The sequence below is a fragment of the Bombina bombina genome, chromosome 2, assembly GCF_027579735.1.
Source record: "Bombina bombina isolate aBomBom1 chromosome 2, aBomBom1.pri, whole genome shotgun sequence".
Classification (NCBI taxonomy): Eukaryota; Metazoa; Chordata; class Amphibia; order Anura; family Bombinatoridae; genus Bombina; species Bombina bombina.
The window spans coordinates 411295228-411313879 of record NC_069500.1 but is presented as its reverse complement, the minus strand read 5'-3'; the positions used below and the strand labels follow the sequence as shown (position 1 = coordinate 411313879).

The 18652-nt window shown below is 43.1% G+C and overlaps 1 protein-coding gene across 1 annotated transcript in view; it reads right to left on the bottom strand.

The window, feature by feature from the left end:
* TXNRD2 (thioredoxin reductase 2) overlaps positions 1–18652 on the bottom strand; it is a 566113-nt gene that overhangs the window by 521826 nt on the left and 25635 nt on the right. Inside the window, 1 exon segment of the mRNA XM_053701924.1 lies at positions 12409–12477. Within this exon segment, the coding sequence (XP_053557899.1) occupies positions 12409–12477 (69 nt within the window).

The window sequence follows — 18652 nt, the reverse complement described above, 5'->3', positions numbered from 1 at the left end:
TTTACAGCAAGCATGATACCAAGTCGTTATTAAATCACTGTAATCAGGCTTACCTTAAATAAATCCGGTATTGTCAGCATTTTCTAGCTTATCATCTCTCTAGAAAAATTTAAAACTGCACATACCTCAGAGCAGGAGACCCTGCACGCTATTCCCCCAGCTGAAGTTACCCATCTCTTCAGTTATGTGTGAGAACAGCAGTGGATCTTAGTTACAAGCTGCTAAGATCATCAAAAACCACAGGGAGACTCTTCTTCAACTTTCTGCCTGAGGCTAAAATAGTACAACTCCGGTACCATTTGAAAATAATAAACTTTTGATTGAAGATAAACTACATTAATGCACCACATCACTCTAGCTACTTCTCTTGTCGAGAGCTGCAAGAGAATGACTGGGAGGTGGCAGTTAGGGAAGGAGCTATATAGACAGCTGTGCTGTGGGTGATCCTCTTGCAGCTTCCTGTTGGGAAGGAGAATATCCCACAAGTAATGGATGAATCCGTGGACTGGATACACCTTACAAGAGAAATAATGGCATCTCCTTGGTCTGCTCAAAAAAATAAAATGTGAAAATGATGCAAAAACAGAATTTATGTTTACCTGATAAATTACTTTCTCCAACGGTGTGTCCGGTCCACGGCGTCATCCTTACTTGTGGGGATATTCTCTTCCCCAACAGGAAATGGCAAAGAGCCCAGCAAAGCTGGTCACATGATCCCTCCTAGGCTCCGCCTTCCCCAGTCATTCGACCGACGTAAAGGAGGAATATTTGCATAGGAGAAATCATATGATACCGTGGTGACTGTAGTTAGAGAAATAAATCATCAGACCTGATTAAAAAACCAGGGCGGGCCGTGGACCGGACACACCGTTGGAGAAAGTAATTTATCAGGTAAACATAAATTCTGTTTTCTCCAACATAGGTGTGTCCGGTCCACGGCGTCATCCTTACTTGTGGGAACCAATACCAAAGCTTTAGGACACGGATGATGGGAGGGAGCAAATCAGGTCACCTAGATGGAAGGCACCACGGCTTGCAAAACCTTTCTCCCAAAAATAGCCTCAGAAGAAGCAAAAGTATCAAATTTGTAAAATTTGGTAAAAGTGTGCAGTGAAAACCAAGTCGCTGCCTTACATATCTGATCAACAGAAGCCTCGTTCTTGAAGGCCCATGTGGAAGCCACAGCCCTAGTGGAATGAGCTGTGATTCTTTCGGGAGGCTGCCGTCCGGCAGTCTCATAAGCCAATCTGATGATGCTTTTAAGCCAAAAAGAGAGAGAGGTAGAAGTTGCTTTTTGACCTCTCCTTTTACCGGAATAAACAACAAACAAGGAAGATGTTTGTCTGAAATCCTTTGTAGCCTCTAAATAGAATTTTAGAGCACAAACTACATTCAAATTGTGCAACAAACGTTCCTTCTTTGAAACTGGATTCGGACACAAAGAAGGCACAACTATCTCCTGGTTAATATTTTTGTTAGAAACAACTTTCGGAAGAAAACCAGGTTTAGTACGCAAAACCACCTTATCTGCATGGAACACCAGATAAGGAGGAGAACACTGCAGAGCAGATAACTCTGAAACTCTTCTAGCAGAAGAAATTGCAACCAAAAACAAAACTTTCCAAGATAATAACTTAATATCTACGGAATGTAAGGGTTCAAACGGAACCCCTTGAAGAACTGAAAGAACTAAATTGAGACTCCAAGGAGGAGTCAAAGGTTTGTAAACAGGCTTGATTCTAACCAGAGCCTGAACAAAAGCCTGAACATCTGGCACAGCCGCCAGCTTCTTGTGAAGTAAAACAGATAAAGCAGAAAGCTGTCCCTTCAAAGAACTTGCAGATAATCCTTTCTCCAAACCCTCTTGTAGAAAGGATAAAATCTTAGGAATTTTTACCCTGTTCCATGGGAATCCTTTCGATTCGCACCAACAGATATATTTCTTCCATACTTTATGGTAAATTTTTCTAGTTACAGGCTTTCTAGCCTGAATAAGAGTATCAATGACAGAATCTGAGAACCCACGCCTTGATAAAATCAAGCGTTCAATCTCCAAGCAGTCAGTTGGAGTGAGGCCAGATTCGGATGTTCGAACGGACCTTGAACAAGAAGGTCCCGTCTCAAGGGTAGCTTCCATGGTGGAGCCGATGACATATTCACCAGGTCTGCATACCAAGTTCTGCGTGGCCACGCAGGAGCTATCAAGATCACCGAAGCCCTCTCCTGATTGATCCTGGCTACCAGCCTGGGAATGAGAGGAAACGGTGGGAACACATAAGCTAGGTTGAAGGTCCAGGGCGCTACTAGTGCATCTACTAGAGTCGCCTTGGGATCCCTGGATCTGGACCCGTAGCAAGGAACCTTGAAGTTCTGACGAGACGCCATCAGATCCATGTCTGGAATGCCCCATAATTGAGTTATTTGGGCAAAGATTTCCGGATGGAGTTCCCACTCCCCCGGATGAAATGTCTGACGACTCAGAAAATCCGCTTCCCAATTTTCCACTCCTGGGATGTGGATTGCAGACAAGTGGCAGGAGTGATCCTCCGCCCATTGAATTACTTTGGTCACTTCTTCCATCGCCAGGGAACTCCTTGTTCCCCCCTGATGGTTGATATATGCAACAGTCGTCATGTTGTCTGATTGAAACCTTATGAATTTGGCCTTTGCTAGTTGAGGCCAAGCCTTGAGAGCATTGAATATCGCTCTCAGTTCCAGAATGTTTATCGGGAGAAGAGATTCTTCCCGAGACCATAGACCCTGAGCTTTCAGGTGTTTCCAGACCGCGCCCCAGCCCACCAGACTGGCGTCGGTCGTTACAATGACCCACTCTGGTCTTCTGAAGCTCATCCCTTGGGACAGGTTGTCCAGGGTCAGCCACCAACGGAGTGAATCTCTGGTCCTCTGATCTACTTGGATCGTCGGGGACAAATCTGTATAATCCCCATTCCACTGTCTGGGCATGCACAGTTGTAATGGTCTTAGATGAATTCGCGCAAAAGGAACTATGTCCATTGCCGCAACCATCAAACCTATTACTTCCATGCACTGCGCTATGGAAGGAAGAAGAACAGAATGAAGTACTTGACAAGAGCTTAGAAGTTTTGATTTTCTGGCCTCTGTCAGAAAAAACAGAATTTATGTTTACCTGATAAATTACTTTCTCCAACGGTGTGTCCGGTCCACGGCGTCATCCTTACTTGTGGGATATTCTCTTCCCCAACAGGAAATGGCAAAGAGCCCAGCAAAGCTGGTCACATGATCCCTCCTAGGCTCCGCCTACCCCAGTCATTCGACCGACGTTAAGGAGGAATATTTGCATAGGAGAAACCATATGGTACCGTGGTGACTGTAGTTAAAGAAAATAAATTATCAGACCTGATTAAAAAACCAGGGCGGGCCGTGGACCGGACACACCGTTGGAGAAAGTAATTTATCAGGTAAACATAAATTCTGTTTTCTCCAACATAGGTGTGTCCGGTCCACGGCGTCATCCTTACTTGTGGGAACCAATACCAAAGCTTTAGGACACGGATGAAGGGAGGGAGCAAATCAGGTCACCTAAATGGAAGGCACCACGGCTTGCAAAACCTTTCTCCCAAAAATAGCCTCAGAAGAAGCAAAAGTATCAAACTTGTAAAATTTGGTAAAAGTGTGCAGTGAAGACCAAGTCGCTGCCCTACATATCTGATCAACAGAAGCCTCGTTCTTGAAGGCCCATGTGGAAGCCACAGCCCTAGTGGAATGAGCTGTGATTCTTTCAGGAGGCTGCCGTCCGGCAGTCTCGTAAGCCAATCTGATGATGCTTTTAATCCAAAAAGAGAGAGAGGTAGAAGTTGCTTTTTGACCTCTCCTTTTACCAGAATAAACAACAAACAAGGAAGATGTTTGTCTAAAATCCTTTGTAGCATCTAAATAGAATTTTAGAGCGCGAACAACATCCAAATTGTGCAACAAACGTTCCTTCTTTGAAACTGGTTTCGGACACAGAGAAGGTACGATAATCTCCTGGTTAATGTTTTTGTTAGAAACAACTTTTGGAAGAAAACCAGGTTTAGTACGTAAAACCACCTTATCTGCATGAAACACCAGATAAGGAGGAGAACACTGCAGAGCAGATAATTCTGAAACTCTTCTAGCAGAAGAAATTGCAACTAAAAACAAAACTTTCCAAGATAATAACTTAATATCAACGGAATGTAAGGGTTCAAACGGAACCCCCTGAAGAACTGAAAGAACTAAATTGAGACTCCAAGGAGGAGTCAAAGGTTTGTAAACAGGCTTGATTCTAACCAGAGCCTGAACAAAGGCTTGAACATCTGGCACAGCTGCCAGCTTTTTGTGAAGTAACACCGACAAGGCAGAAATCTGTCCTTTCAGGGAACTTGCCGATAATCCTTTTTCCAATCCTTCTTGAAGGAAGGATAGAATCCTAGGAATCTTAACCTTGTCCCAAGGGAATCCTTTAGATTCACACCAACAGATATATTTTTTCCAAATTTTGTGGTAAATCTTTCTAGTTACAGGCTTTCTGGCCTGAACAAGAGTATCGATAACAGAATCTGAGAAACCTCGCTTCGATAAAATCAAGCGTTCAATCTCCAAGCAGTCAGCTGGAGTGAAACCAGATTCGGATGTTCGAACGGACCCTGAACAAGAAGGTCTCGTCTCAAAGGTAGCTTCCAAGGTGGAGCCGATGACATATTCACCAGATCTGCATACCAAGTCCTGCGTGGCCACGCAGGAGCTATCAAGATCACCGACGCCCTCTCCTGATTGATCCTGGCTACCAGCCTGGGGATGAGAGGAAACGGCGGGAACACATAAGCTAGTTTGAAGGTCCAAGGTGCTACTAGTGCATCCACTAGAGCCGCCTTGGGATCCCTGGATCTGGACCCGTAGGAGGGAACTTTGAAGTTCTGACGAGAGGCCATTAGATCCATGTCTGGAATGCCCCACAGCTGAGTGACTTGGGCAAAGATTTCCGGATGGAGTTCCCACTCCCCCGGATGCAATGTCTGACGACTCAGAAAATCCGCTTCCCAATTTTCCACTCCCGGGATGTGGATAGCAGACAGGTGGCAGGAGTGAGACTCCGCCCATAGAATAATCTTGGTCACTTCTTCCATCGCTAGGGAACTCCTTGTTCCCCCCTGATGGTTGATGTACGCAACAGTCGTCATGTTGTCTGATTGAAACCGTATGAACTTGGTCCTCGCTAGCTGAGGCCAAGCCTTGAGAGCATTGAATATCGCTCTCAGTTCCAGAATATTTATCGGTAGAAGAGATTCTTCCCGAGACCAAAGACCCTGAGCTTTCAGGGATCCCCAGACCGCGCCCCAGCCCATCAGACTGGCGTCGGTCGTGACAATGACCCACTCTGGTCTGCGGAATGTCATCCCTTGTGACAGGTTGTCCAGGGACAGCCACCAACGGAGTGAGTCTCTGGTCCTCTGATTTACTTGTATCTTTGGAGACAAGTCTGAATAGTCCCCATTCCACTGACTGAGCATGCACAGTTGTAATGGTCTTAGATGAATGCGCGCAAAAGGAACTATGTCCATTGCCGCTACCATCAACCCGATCACTTCCATGCACTGAGCTACGGAAGGAAGAGGAACGGAATGAAGTATCCGACAAGAGTCCAGAAGTTTTGTTTTTCTGGCCTCTGTTAGAAAAATCCTCATTTCTGAGGAGTCTATAATTGTTCCCAAGAAGGGAACCCTTGTTGACGGGGATAGTGAACTCTTTTCCACGTTCACTTTCCAGCCGTGAGATCTGAGAAAGGCCAGGACGAAGTCCGTGTGAGCCTTTGCTCGAGGGAGGGACGACGCTTGAATCAGAATGTCGTCCAGGTAAGGTACTACTGCAATGCCCCTTGGTCTTAGCACCGCTAGAAGGGACCCTAGTACCTTTGTGAAAATCCTTGGAGCAGTGGCTAATCCGAAAGGAAGCGCCACAAACTGGTAATGTTTGTCCAGGAATGCAAACCTTAGGAACCGATGATGTTCCTTGTGGATAGGAATATGTAGATACGCATCCTTTAAATCCACCGTGGTCATGAATTGACCTTCCTGGATGGAAGGAAGGATAGTTCGAATGGTTTCCATCTTGAACGATGGGACCTTGAGAAATTTGTTTAAGATCTTGAGATCTAAGATTGGTCTGAACGTTCCCTCTTTTTTGGGAACTATGAACAGATTGGAGTAGAACCCCATCCCTTGTTCTCTTAATGGAACAGGATGAATCACTCCCATTTTTAACAGGTCTTCTACACAATGTAAGAACGCCTGTCTTTTTATGTGGTCTGAAGACAACTGAGACCTGTGGAACCTTCCCCTTGGGGGAAGTCCCTTGAATTCCAGAAGATAACCCTGGGAGACTATTTCTAGCGCCCAAGGATCCAGAACATCTCTTGCCCAAGCCTGAGCGAAGAGAGAGAGTCTGCCCCCCACCAGATCCGGTCCCGGATCGGGGGCCAATATTTCATGCTGTCTTGGTAGCAGTGGCAGGTTTCTTGGCCTGCTTTCCCTTGTTCCAGCCTTGCATTGGTCTCCAAGCTGGCTTGGCTTGAGAAGAGTTACCCTCTTGCTTAGAGGACGTAGCACTTTGGGCTGGTCCGTTTTTACGAAAGGGACGAAAATTAGGTCTATTTTTTGCCTTGAAAGGCCGATCCTGAGGAAGGGCGTGGCCCTTACCCCCAGTGATATCAGAGATAATCTCTTTCAAGTCAGGGCCAAACAGCGTTTTCCCCTTGAAAGGAATGTTTAGTAGCTTGTTCTTGGAAGACGCATCAGCCGACCAAGATTTCAACCAAAGCGCTCTGCGCGCCACAATAGCAAACCCAGAATTCTTAGCCGCTAACCTAGCCATTTGCAAAGTGGCGTCTAGAGTGAAAGAATTAGCCAATTTGAGAGCATTGATTCTGTCCATAATCTCCTCATAAGGAGGAGAATCACTATCGAGCACCTTTATCAGTTCATCAAACCAGAAATATGCGGCTGTAGTGACAGGGACAATGCATGAAATGGGTTGTAGAAGGTAACCCTGCTGAACAAACATCTTTTTAAGCAAACCTTCTAATTTTTTATCCATAGGATCTTTGAAAGCACAACTATCCTCTATGGGTATAGTGGTGCGTTTGTTTAAAGTAGAAACCGCTCCCTCGACCTTGGGGACTGACTGCCATAAGTCCTTTCTGGGGTCGACCATAGGAAACAATTTTTTAAATATGGGGGGAGGGACGAAAGGAACACCGGGCCTTTCCCATTCTTTATTAACAATGTCCGCCACCCGCTTGGGTATAGGAAAAGCTTCTGGGAGCCCCGGCACCTCTAGGAACTTGTCCATTTTACATAGTTTCTCTGGGATGACCAACTTTTCACAATCATCCAGAGTGGATAATACCTCCTTAAGCAAAATGCGGAGATGTTCCAACTTAAATTTAAATGTAATCACATCAGATTCAGCCTGATGAGAAATGTTCCCTGAATCAGTAATTTCTCCCTCAGACAAAACCTCCCTGGCCCCCTCAGATTGGGTTAGGGGCCCTTCAGAGATATTAATATCAGCGTCGTCATGCTCTTCAGTAACTAAAACAGAGCAGCCACGCTTACGCTGACAAGGGTTCATTTTGGCTAAAATGTTTTTGACAGAATTATCCATTACAGCCGTTAATTGTTGCATAGTAAGGAGTATTGGCGCGCTAGATGTACTAGGGGCCTCCTGAGTGGGCAAGACTCGTGTAGACGAAGGAGGGAATGATGCAGTACCATGCTTACTCCCCTCACTTGAGGAATCATTTTGGGCATCATTGTCATTATCACATAAATCACATTTATTTAAATGAATAGGAATTCTGGCTTCCCCACATTCAGAACACAGTCTATCTGGTAGTTCAGACATGTTAAACAGGCATAAACTTGATAAGAAAGTACAAAAAACGTTTTAAAATAAAACCGTTACTGTCACTTTAAATTTTAAACTGAACACACTTTATTACTGCAATTGCGAAAAAACATGAAGGAATTGTTCAAAATTCACCAAATTTTCACCACAGTGTCTTAAAGCCTTAAAAATATTGCACACCAAATTTGGAAGCTTTAACCCTTAAAATAACGGAACCGGAGCCGTTTTAAGCTTTAACCCCTTTACAGTCCCTGGTATCTGCTTTGCTGAGACCCAACCAAACCCAAAGGGGAATACGATACCAATGACGCCTTCAGAAAGTCTTTTCTAAGTATCAGAGCTCCTCTCACATGCGACTGCATGCCATGCCTCTCAAAAACAAGTGCGCCACACCGGCGCGAAAATGAGACTCTGCTCATGCTTTGGGAAAGCCCCTAAGAAATAAGGTGTCTAATACAGTGCCTGCCGATATTATTATATCAAAATACCCAGATAAAATGATTCCTCAAGGCTAAATATGTGTTAATAATGAATCGATTTAGCCCAGAAAAGTCTACAGTCTAAATAAGCCCTTGTGAAGCCCTTATTTACGATCGTAATAAACATGGCTTACCGGATCCCATAGGGAAAATGACAGCTTCCAGCATTACATCGTCTTGTTAGAATGTGTCATACCTCAAGCAGCAAGAGACTGCACACTGTTCCCCCAACTGAAGTTAATTGCTCTCAACAGTCCTGTGTGGAACAGCCATGGATTTTAGTTACGGTTGCTAAAATCATTTTCCTCATACAAACAGAAATCTTCATCTCTTTTCTGTTTCTGAGTAAATAGTACATACCAGCACTATTTCAAAATAACAAACTCTTGATTGAATAATAGAAAACTACAGTTAAACACTAAAAAACTCTAAGCCATCTCCGTGGAGATGTTGCCTGTACAACGGCAAAGAGAATGACTGGGGTAGGCGGAGCCTAGGAGGGATCATGTGACCAGCTTTGCTGGGCTCTTTGCCATTTCCTGTTGGGGAAGAGAATATCCCACAAGTAAGGATGACGCCGTGGACCGGACACACCTATGTTGGAGAAATCTTCATTTCTAAGGAGTCTATTATTGTTCCCAAGAAGGGAACTCTTGTTGACGGGGACAGAGAACTTTTTTCTACGTTCACTTTCCACCCGTGATATCTAAGAAAGGCTAGGACAATGTCCGTATGAGCCTTTGCTTGTGGCAGAGACGACGCTTGGATCAGTATGTCGTCCAAGTAGGGTACTACTGCAATGCCCCTTGGCCTTAGCACCGCTAGAAGGGACCCTAGTACCTTTGTGAAAATTCTTGGAGCAGTGGCTAATCCGAATGGAAGTGCCACAAACTGGTAATGCTTGTCCAGAAAGGCGAATCTTAGGAACCGATGATGTTCCTTGTGGATAGGAATATGTAGATACGCATCCTTTAAATCCACCGTGGTCATGAATTGACCTTCCTGGATGGTAGGAAGAATAGTCCGGATGGTTTCCATCTTGAACGATGGAACCTTGAGAAATTTGTTTAGGATCTTGAGATCCAAAATTGGCCTGAATGTTCCCTCTTTTTTGGGAACTATGAACAGATTGGAGTAAAACCCCATCCCTTGTTCTCCTACTGGAACAGGATGAATCACTCCCATTTTTAACAGATCTTCTACACAATGTAAGAATGCCTGTCTTTTTATTTGGTCTGAAGACAATTGAGACCTGTGGAACCTTCCCCTTGGGGGTAGTTCCTTGAATTCCAGGAGATAACCTTGAGAAACTATTTCTAGCGCCCAAGGATCCTGAACATCTCTTGCCCAAGCCTGAGCGAAGAGAGAGAGTCTGCCCCCCACCAGATCCGGTCCCGGATCGGGGGCCAGCATCTCATGCTGTCTTGGTAGCGGGCTTCTTGGCCTGCTTACCTTTGTTCCAGCCTTGCATCGGTCTCCAGGCTGGCTTGGTTTGAGAAGAATTACCCTCTTGCTTAGAGGATGTAGAATTTGAGGCTGGTCAGTTTCTGCGAAAGGGACGAAAATTTGTTTTATTTTTAGCCTTAAAAGACCTATCCTGAGGAAGGGCGTGGCCCTTTCCCCCAGTGATGTCTGAAATAATCTCTTTCAAGTCAGGGCCAAACAGCGTTTTCCCCTTGAAAGGGATGTTAAGCAATCTATTCTTGGAGGACACATCCGCTGACCAAGTCTTCAGCCAAAGCGCTCTGCGCGCCACAATAGCAAAACCTGAATTTTTCGCCGCTAATCTAGCTAATTGCAAAGTGGCGTCTAAGGTAAAAGAGTTAGCCAACTTAAGTGCTTGAACTCTGTCCATAACCTCCTCATAAGAAGATGCTTTATTGAGCGACTTTTCTAGTTCCTCGAACCAGAAACACGCTGCTGTAGTGACAGGAACAATGCATGAAATTGGTTGTAGAAGGTAACCTTGCTGAACAAACATCTTTTTAAGCAAACCCTCTAATTTTTTATCCATAGGATCTTTGAAAGCACAATTATCTTCTATAGGGATAGTGGTGCGTTTGTTTAGAGTAGAAACCGCCCCCTCGACCTTGGGGACTGTCTGCCATAAGTCCTTCCTGGGGTCGACCATAGGAAATAATTTCTTAAATATAGGGGGAGGGACAAAAAGTATGCCGGGCCTTTCCCATTCTTTATTTACAATGTCCGCCACCCGCTTGGGTATAGGAAAAGCTTCGGGGGGCCCCGGGACCTCTAGGAACCTGTCCATCTTACATAATTTCTCTGGAATGACCAAATTGTCACAATCATCCAGAGTAGATAACACCTCCTTAAGCAGAGCGCGGAGATGTTCCAATTTAAATTTAAATGTAATAACGTCAGGTTCAGCTTGTTGAGAAATTTTTCCTGAATCTGAAATTTCTCCCTCAGACAAAACCTCCCTAGCCCCTTCAGACTGGTGTAAGGGCATGTCAGAACCATTATCATCAGCGTCCTCATGCTCTTCAGTATCTAAAACAGAGCAGTCGCGCTTTCGCTGATAAGTGGGCATTTTGGCTAAAATGTTTTTAATAGAATTATCCATTACAGCCGTTAATTGTTGCATAGTAAGGAGGATTGGCGCACTAGATGCACTAGGGACCTCCTGAGTGGGCAAGACTGGTGTAGACATAGAAGGGGATGATGCAGTACCATGCTTACTCCCCTCACTTAAGGAATCATTTTGGGCAACATTATTATCAGTGGCATCATTGTCCCTACTTTGTTTGTCACATTCATCACATATATTTAAATGGAGAGGAACCTTGGCTTCCGAACATACAGAACATCGTCTATCTGATAGTTTTTTTAACAGAATACACCAAGATTAAAATAACTCTCCAAAGTTATAAACCATTAAATATGCTTATAAAGTAATCGTTTTGGCCCAGAAAAATGTCTACCAGTCTTTAAAGCCCTTGTGAAGCCCTTTTATTCTTATATTGAAAATTAAGAAAATGCCTTACCGGATCCCATAGGGAAAATGACAGCTTCCAGCATTACCAAGTCTTGTTAGAAATGTGTCATACCTCAAGCAGCCAGAGTCTGCTCACTGTTTCCCCCAACTGAAGTTAATTCCTCTCAACAGTCCTGTGTGGAAACAGCCATCGATTTTAGTAACGGTTGCTAAAATCATTTTCCTCTTACAAACAGAAATCTTCATCTCTTTTCTGTTTCAGAGTAAATAGTACATACCAGCACTATTTTAAAATAACAAACTCTTGATAGAAGAATAAAAACTACATTTAAACACCAAAAAACTCTGAGCCATCTCCGTGGAGATGTTGTCTGTGCAACGGCAAAGAGAATGACTGGGGAAGGCGGAGCCTAGGAGGGATCATGTGACCAGCTTTGCTGGGCTCTTTGCCATTTCCTGTTGGGGAAGAGAATATCCCCACAAGTAAGGATGACGCTGTGGACCGGACACACCCATGTTGGAGAAATGCTAATAAATAAAATGGATTCTCTGCAGCAGGCGCTAAATTCCAAATGCGACTTTAACACAGTTGTCCTGCAATGCTTGGGCCCTTACTTTATTCCATGGCAGAAGAACCACAATTCTAACCTCAGACTAATGCTGTTGTTATTCTTGTACTCAGTTAGGTAAAAGATCTGGTAACAAAAGTCAGACTTCCAATGTATTCAAAAAATAAAATAAAATATATTCCAGCCGTGTAAAGTCTAAATGGACCTTTATTGTCCAGTATCTAATGAAACAAAAAGACATTTCCAGACAACTATTGGTCCTTAGTAATTGTATTAGCTATCGCTAAGGTTCAATAGTTGGCCTGAAATGTTTTTTCTTTTTTTCTTTGGACCCTGATCGAATAACAAAATAAAGGTCCTTTTTAACTTTAATCAGCTGGTATCTTTATTGTTTTTAATATAGTTAAAGTGGCCATACATGAATAAACTATAGGTGTTTTCTTCTATTTTTCTATTTTTTGCCAGCGCTGAGTCACACCTTATAGTATAGTCTTACCTTCTTTGGCACATGCAAGACCCCCAGAGCCACCACCAATCACTAGCAAGTCATAGTCATGATGTATCCCTGTGAAAAGAGAAGAGAAAATTTGGATCCACAAATCTACAACCAAACCACATTTTTAAAATCCAGTCTATGCTAAAAACTGATAGACTCAATACACCTACTGACAACTATCTCCTTTTTCCCAACTTCACCCACTTCTTTTCACTGACATCCTGCCCCTGAGAGCCACCTCACTCTTATTCATCATAACAATCCCCACACACTGACTGCTTCCTATACCCATGTCACACTGCTGCTGTTATTTCCCTTACATACATACCAAACTCTGCACATATCTGGGCATGACATTCACCTCGTATATAAAACACACACGCTGTAGAAAACTGTACTGACCCGAATAGTTAGGTTTTTATTCTCACACACACTAAACTACACATAATTAGACAAGTCTGAGTAGGGTTTAAAGGGACAGTCTACACCAGAATTTGTATTGTTTAAAAAGATAGATAATCCCTTTATTACCCTTTCCCCAGTTTTGCATAACCAACAGTTATAATAATACACGTTTTACCTCTGCAATAAGCTTGAATCTACACCTCTGCAAACTGCCCCTTATTTAAGTTTTTTTAACAGACTTGCATTTGAGCCAGTCAGTGCTGACTCCTAGGTAACTTCATGTGCGTGAGCTCAATGTTATCTATATGACACACATTAACTAATGCCCTCTAGTGGTGAAAAACGGTCAAAATGCATTCAGATTAGAGGTGACATTAAAGGTCTAAGAAATTAGCATGAGCCTACCTAGGTTTAGCTTTCAACTAAGAATACCAAGAGAACAAAGCAAAATTGGTGATAAAAGTAAACTGGAAAGTCGTTTAAAATGACATGCCCTATTTGAATAATGAAAGTTTATTTTGGACTTGACTGTTCCTTTAAGGGTTGGTACACTGTATAGCAGCTGCTTCCTGGGCTCTAAATGCCACAGTCTCACAGGACAGTTGTGGGACTGCGCTATTTTGGCATTCCTTATTGGTGAGGAATCGCAGAAATAGCTCTATGGAGTTAAACTCAGGCAAGAGATCACCGCGACAGCATGTTCCAGTGATCATATGGTTGTCAGTAGCATGCCTCCATTACATGAAATGCACTCTGACTTGACTGCCCACTGGGCAATCATACAAAATCAGCAGGGGATCAAATAATTTTTTCCCTCACTGTATATCTAGTGGCCTTGACAAACGTATTGTTGCAAAACTCCTGCAATATACTGCTCCAAACATGTGCATGCTCCTGAACCTACTTGCTTTTTAACAAGGATAACAAGAAAACAAAGTAAATGTAATAACTTTTTAAAGTGATAGGCTCTTCCATGAATCATTAAAGAGAGATAAAAAGAACCTATTCAAGATGGGTGATAGCGATCAGTTAAACATACAGAATCAATGCAACTTCTAATAAATTTAAATAGCTGACAAGTCATTGAATACACAAAGAATAAAATTCAGTATAATACCAACAAATAGCCACAAAGGATATACAGTATACAAACAAAAAATTATCAAATTCAAACAAAGAGAGAAGCGCTCTACCAGGAACGAACAACCATTCAGTAGCGTGTTCTATGGTGAGTTACCAACCAGGAGCAGCCTCTTTTAGCCCAGTTGTGCTTTTCACAGAGGATAACTTTCCTGAAGAATATCAGTCTGATCCAGACAAGTAAGGTCATTCAAGCCCTGAAATACCAAGCAATTCTACTCTGAACAAGAAACAGGACAACCCCAGACAATCGTTTCGGCCTTCTGTGGGCCTCGTCAGTGAGGTGCAGCTATATTCCTCTAAGCACACTGTGCAATGAGTCCATGTCTGGTTTTCCCCATCACCCTTAGGGAGACCTCCCCAGGGTCATAATACAAACAAAAGAGAGAGAAGCGCTCTACCAGGAACGAACAGCAGCTCAGTAGCTTGTTTTATTGCGAGTTACCACCCAGAAACAGCCTCTTTTAGCCTAGTTGTGAATTTCACAGAGAAAAACTATAAAAGTTTATCAGTCTGATCCCTGATAAAATTATCAACCTGATCCCTGATAAAATTATCAACCTATCTTTTATTACATATATATATTAATAAAAAGAGAAGAAAAAAAAAGGAAGACAGAAAGCTAAGTAAGAAAATCAAGTACGTCCTATGCCAGCACTTAACCCTTCAATAAGGATAAAAAAAAAATATACGACTTAAGGCACTGTGTGTGGTGGTTGCTGTTCTGGGGGTGACGGCTCCTCTCCCATAAATATACAATGCTAAATGTAAGATATACAAAAATATTTTAATAGCGTAATTAATACATATACATACAACAGAAACTATTAGAAAAACATAAATTATGCTTACCAGATAATTTACTTTCCTTCTGTATGAGGAGAGTCCATGGCTTAATTCCTTACTTGTGGGAAATTTAGAACCTGGCCACCAGGAGGAGGCAAAGACACCCCAGCCAAAGGCTTAAATACCTCCCCTATTCTGAGGGCACCACAGCCTGCAAAACCTTTCTCCCAAAAGCTGCTTCAGCCAAAGCAAAAACATCAAACTTGAAAAGTTTTGAAAAAGGTATGTAAGGAGGACCAGGTAGCCGCCCTACAAATCTGATCCATAGAGGCCTCATTCTTGAAGGCCCAAGAGGAAGCCACTGCTCTAGTTGAATGAGCCTTAATCCTCTGAGGAGGCTTATGTCCCGCTGTCTCTTTTGCTAAGCGAATAATGCTCCTCAAACAAAAAAAATAAGGAAGTGGAAGAGGTCTTCTGCCCCCTACATGTCCCAGAATAGACAACAAACAAAAAAGAAGTCTGTCTAAATTCCTTCGTAGCCTGAAGATAGAACTTCAAGTCAACCAAACAGAACCGGGTGAGTAAAACAATCTGGAACTTTATTTCTTCATTTTAAAATAGGCAACACGCTATTAAAAACATATAGCACAGACAAGGGAGACTAGTCTGACATGTTTCGGCCTTGACTGGCCTTAATCATAGACACTTTAGTCACAGTAAATGGGGCGGCTATTATACCACCCACCTTGATTTCATTGGCTGTCTGTGCTAGAATTGAATTGTTAAACCTGCTATCCTGTATGCTGGATATATGTAAGATGATTGCTGTGATAAGTGAGATTTTTGTTAGCATTGTTAGGTACCTCTGTCTGATCTTAGTGTGTACATTCATAGTTTACTACCCTCAATGTGCTAAATGTGTAATTATAAAAGTCATGTAATTACAAATCTTAAGTGCTACGGACCCTGCTTGAATGGTATATTAAAACAAACACCATCCAATCATGCCATCTAGCATGATATTGCTGTGTCTCCTCTTATTTGACTTATACACCATAAGCTTGGGTAATAAATAAATATTACAATGTACTCTAAATAAGTGCAGTCCAAGGATTGTTATCCCAACTAGATCTAAGCTTAATACTCTTTCTTAATAAACCAACATTGACGACCATAATTTTGAGGTTTTTGTTTTTTAATTTTTTAGATATAATACTAAGGCAATCTAAATATGTGAAGTTATAGAATAGTATTTGGGGAGATATCGAATACCAAAAGTTAATCAAATCTCCCTCTATATTCATACCATTCGGACTGCGTGTATACAATTTGAAAATCCAAAAGGCTTCCTTTGTATACAACTCCATAGTCCTACTTCCTCCCCTTGGTTTGTTCTTAATTAAATCTATGATCATCCAGGTGAATGTCTTGACACTTCTGTCATGCTCATGTATGAAATGCTTAGATGCACCTGTCGCTGTCCTCCCTCTCTCAATATCATTAAGGTGTTCACGTATACGTTCTCTAGTCTCACGTGTAGTACACCCTACATATTGCTTCTCACAGGAGGTACATGTTATGACATAAATTGCAAATTCTGATCGGCAGTTTGTACAGTAATTACAATCAAAGACTCTTTGTGTGTAATTAGACTGAAATACTTTACTACTTGTAGTGTGACTACAAGCAATACAGCTGTACAGGCCACACTTATAGTGTCCTTTACAGCTGAGCCAACTACTCTGCCTAGGTGGCTTCCTAAGGGCACTAGGTGAGACAAGATTTCCAATAGTCACATTCCTCTTAGAAAGAAATAGACAACCCTTGTCAACCACATTCTTAAGGGCATCGTCAGCCTTCAAAATCGGAAGGTTCCTCCTAATGATCTCGCATACTTCCCTGTACTGATTAGAATAAGTGGTGACAAAGGTTAATCCACTTTTCCCTCTAGATTTAGTAGATGTTTTGGTTGTAAGTAAATTTGCTCTGGGAATGCTCTCAACCTCCAAAAAGGCTTTTCTTATGGGTCCCTCCGGATAACCCCTTGCCTTAAGTCTTTTCCACAAAGCCCTACTCTCCGCCCGGAAATCTTCCTCTCTAGAGCAATTGCGCTTAATCCGGATGAACTGCCCTTTGGCCACGCCATAATTCATATGGCGTGGGTGGCAGCTCTTGGCGTGGAGCAGGGCATTTGCAGAAATAGGCTTGGCATACAATGATGAGTTAACCAATTTATGGTCTCCATCTCCCTCCAGCTCAACATCTAAATAGGGCACTGTGTTAGTAGAACTTCAAGGCCCAAACCACATCCAAATAATGAAGTAACCGCTACTTGGAAGAAGGATTAGGGCACAAGGAAGGAACCACAATCTCCTGATTGATGTTGCGATCTGAAACGACCTTCGAAAGAAAACCTAACCCAGTACGAAGAACAGACTTATCAGCAAGGAATACTAGGTAAGGGGGCTCACATTACAAGGCAGCAATCTCAGATACTCTGCACGCCAAAGCAATAGCCAGTAGCAAAATAACCTTCCAAAACAGTAACTTAATGTCAACTACATGCATAGGGGTCAATTTATCAAGCTCATAACCTGTCTGCCTGCTCTGAGGCGGCGGACAGAAATCAACCAGATCAAATACGATCCGGTTGACACCCCCTGCTAGCGGCCAATCTGTACACAAGAACTGCTGGTGCAATGATAAATACAGACAGCGTATGCTATCGGCATTTATCGATGTGCAGTGGACATGATACGCTACATTGTATCATGTCCGCTCGCACTATAATAAATTGACCCCACAGGCTCAAACGGAGCCCTCTGCAAAACTTTAAGAACAAGATTTAAACTCCAAGGAGGAGCAATAGATCTAAACATCGTCCTGATTCTAGTCAGAGCCTGAACAAATGACTGAACATCTAGAAGCTCAGCGAGCCACTTGTGCAGTAAAACAGATAGGGCCAAAATCTGTCCCTTAAAGGAACTAGCAGAAAGGCCCTTCTGCAGGCCATCCTGGAGAAAGGAAAGAAACCTGGAAAAACCCTGACCTTATGCCAGGGGAATCCACGTTCTTTACACCAGAATAAGTAGGTCCTCCACACCTTATGAAAGATGCGACGAGTAACCGGCTTAAGAGCTTAATTGAGAGTATCAATAACACTCTCAGAGAAACCCCTCTTGGCGAAGACTAAGCGTTCAATCTCCACGCAGTCAGCCTCAGAGAATCTAGATTTTGATGAACAAAAGGACCCTGTTTCAGCAGATCTCTGCGACAAGTTAACCTCCATGGAGGAGATGAGGACATCCCCATCAGGTCCGTGAACCACATCCTTCCCGGCCCTGATGGAGCACTTAGAATCACTGATGCTTGCTCCTGCTTGATGCGGGCCACTACACGAGGGAGAGGTGGTAACGTCGTAAAAATGTAAATCAGATTGAACCTCTAAGGCACTGCTAATTCATTTATCAGCTCCGTCTGCGAATCCCTGGACCGTGACACATATCTGGGTAGCTTGGAAATGAGCTGGGATGCCATGAGATCTATTTCCGGTGTCCCCCATCTGTTGCAAATCTCTGTTAACACCTTGTGATGGAGAGACCATTCCCCCGGATGAAAGGATTGTCTGCTGTGGAAATCCGCTTCCCAGTTGTCCACACCCGGAATGTGGATCGCTGACAGCGAGCAGTTGTGGGCCTCTGCCCATTCCAGAATCCGAGATACTTCCATCATTGCTAGGGAGCTTCTCGTTCCTCCCTGAAGGTTGATGTAAGCCACAGAGGTAAATGTTATCTGATTGGAATCTGATAAACTGGGACAAACCCAGAGGAGGCCAAGCCTTCAAATCGTTGAAGATTGCTCAAAGTTCCAAAATGTTGATCAGGAGGAGTGATTCATCTTGAGTCCACAGGCT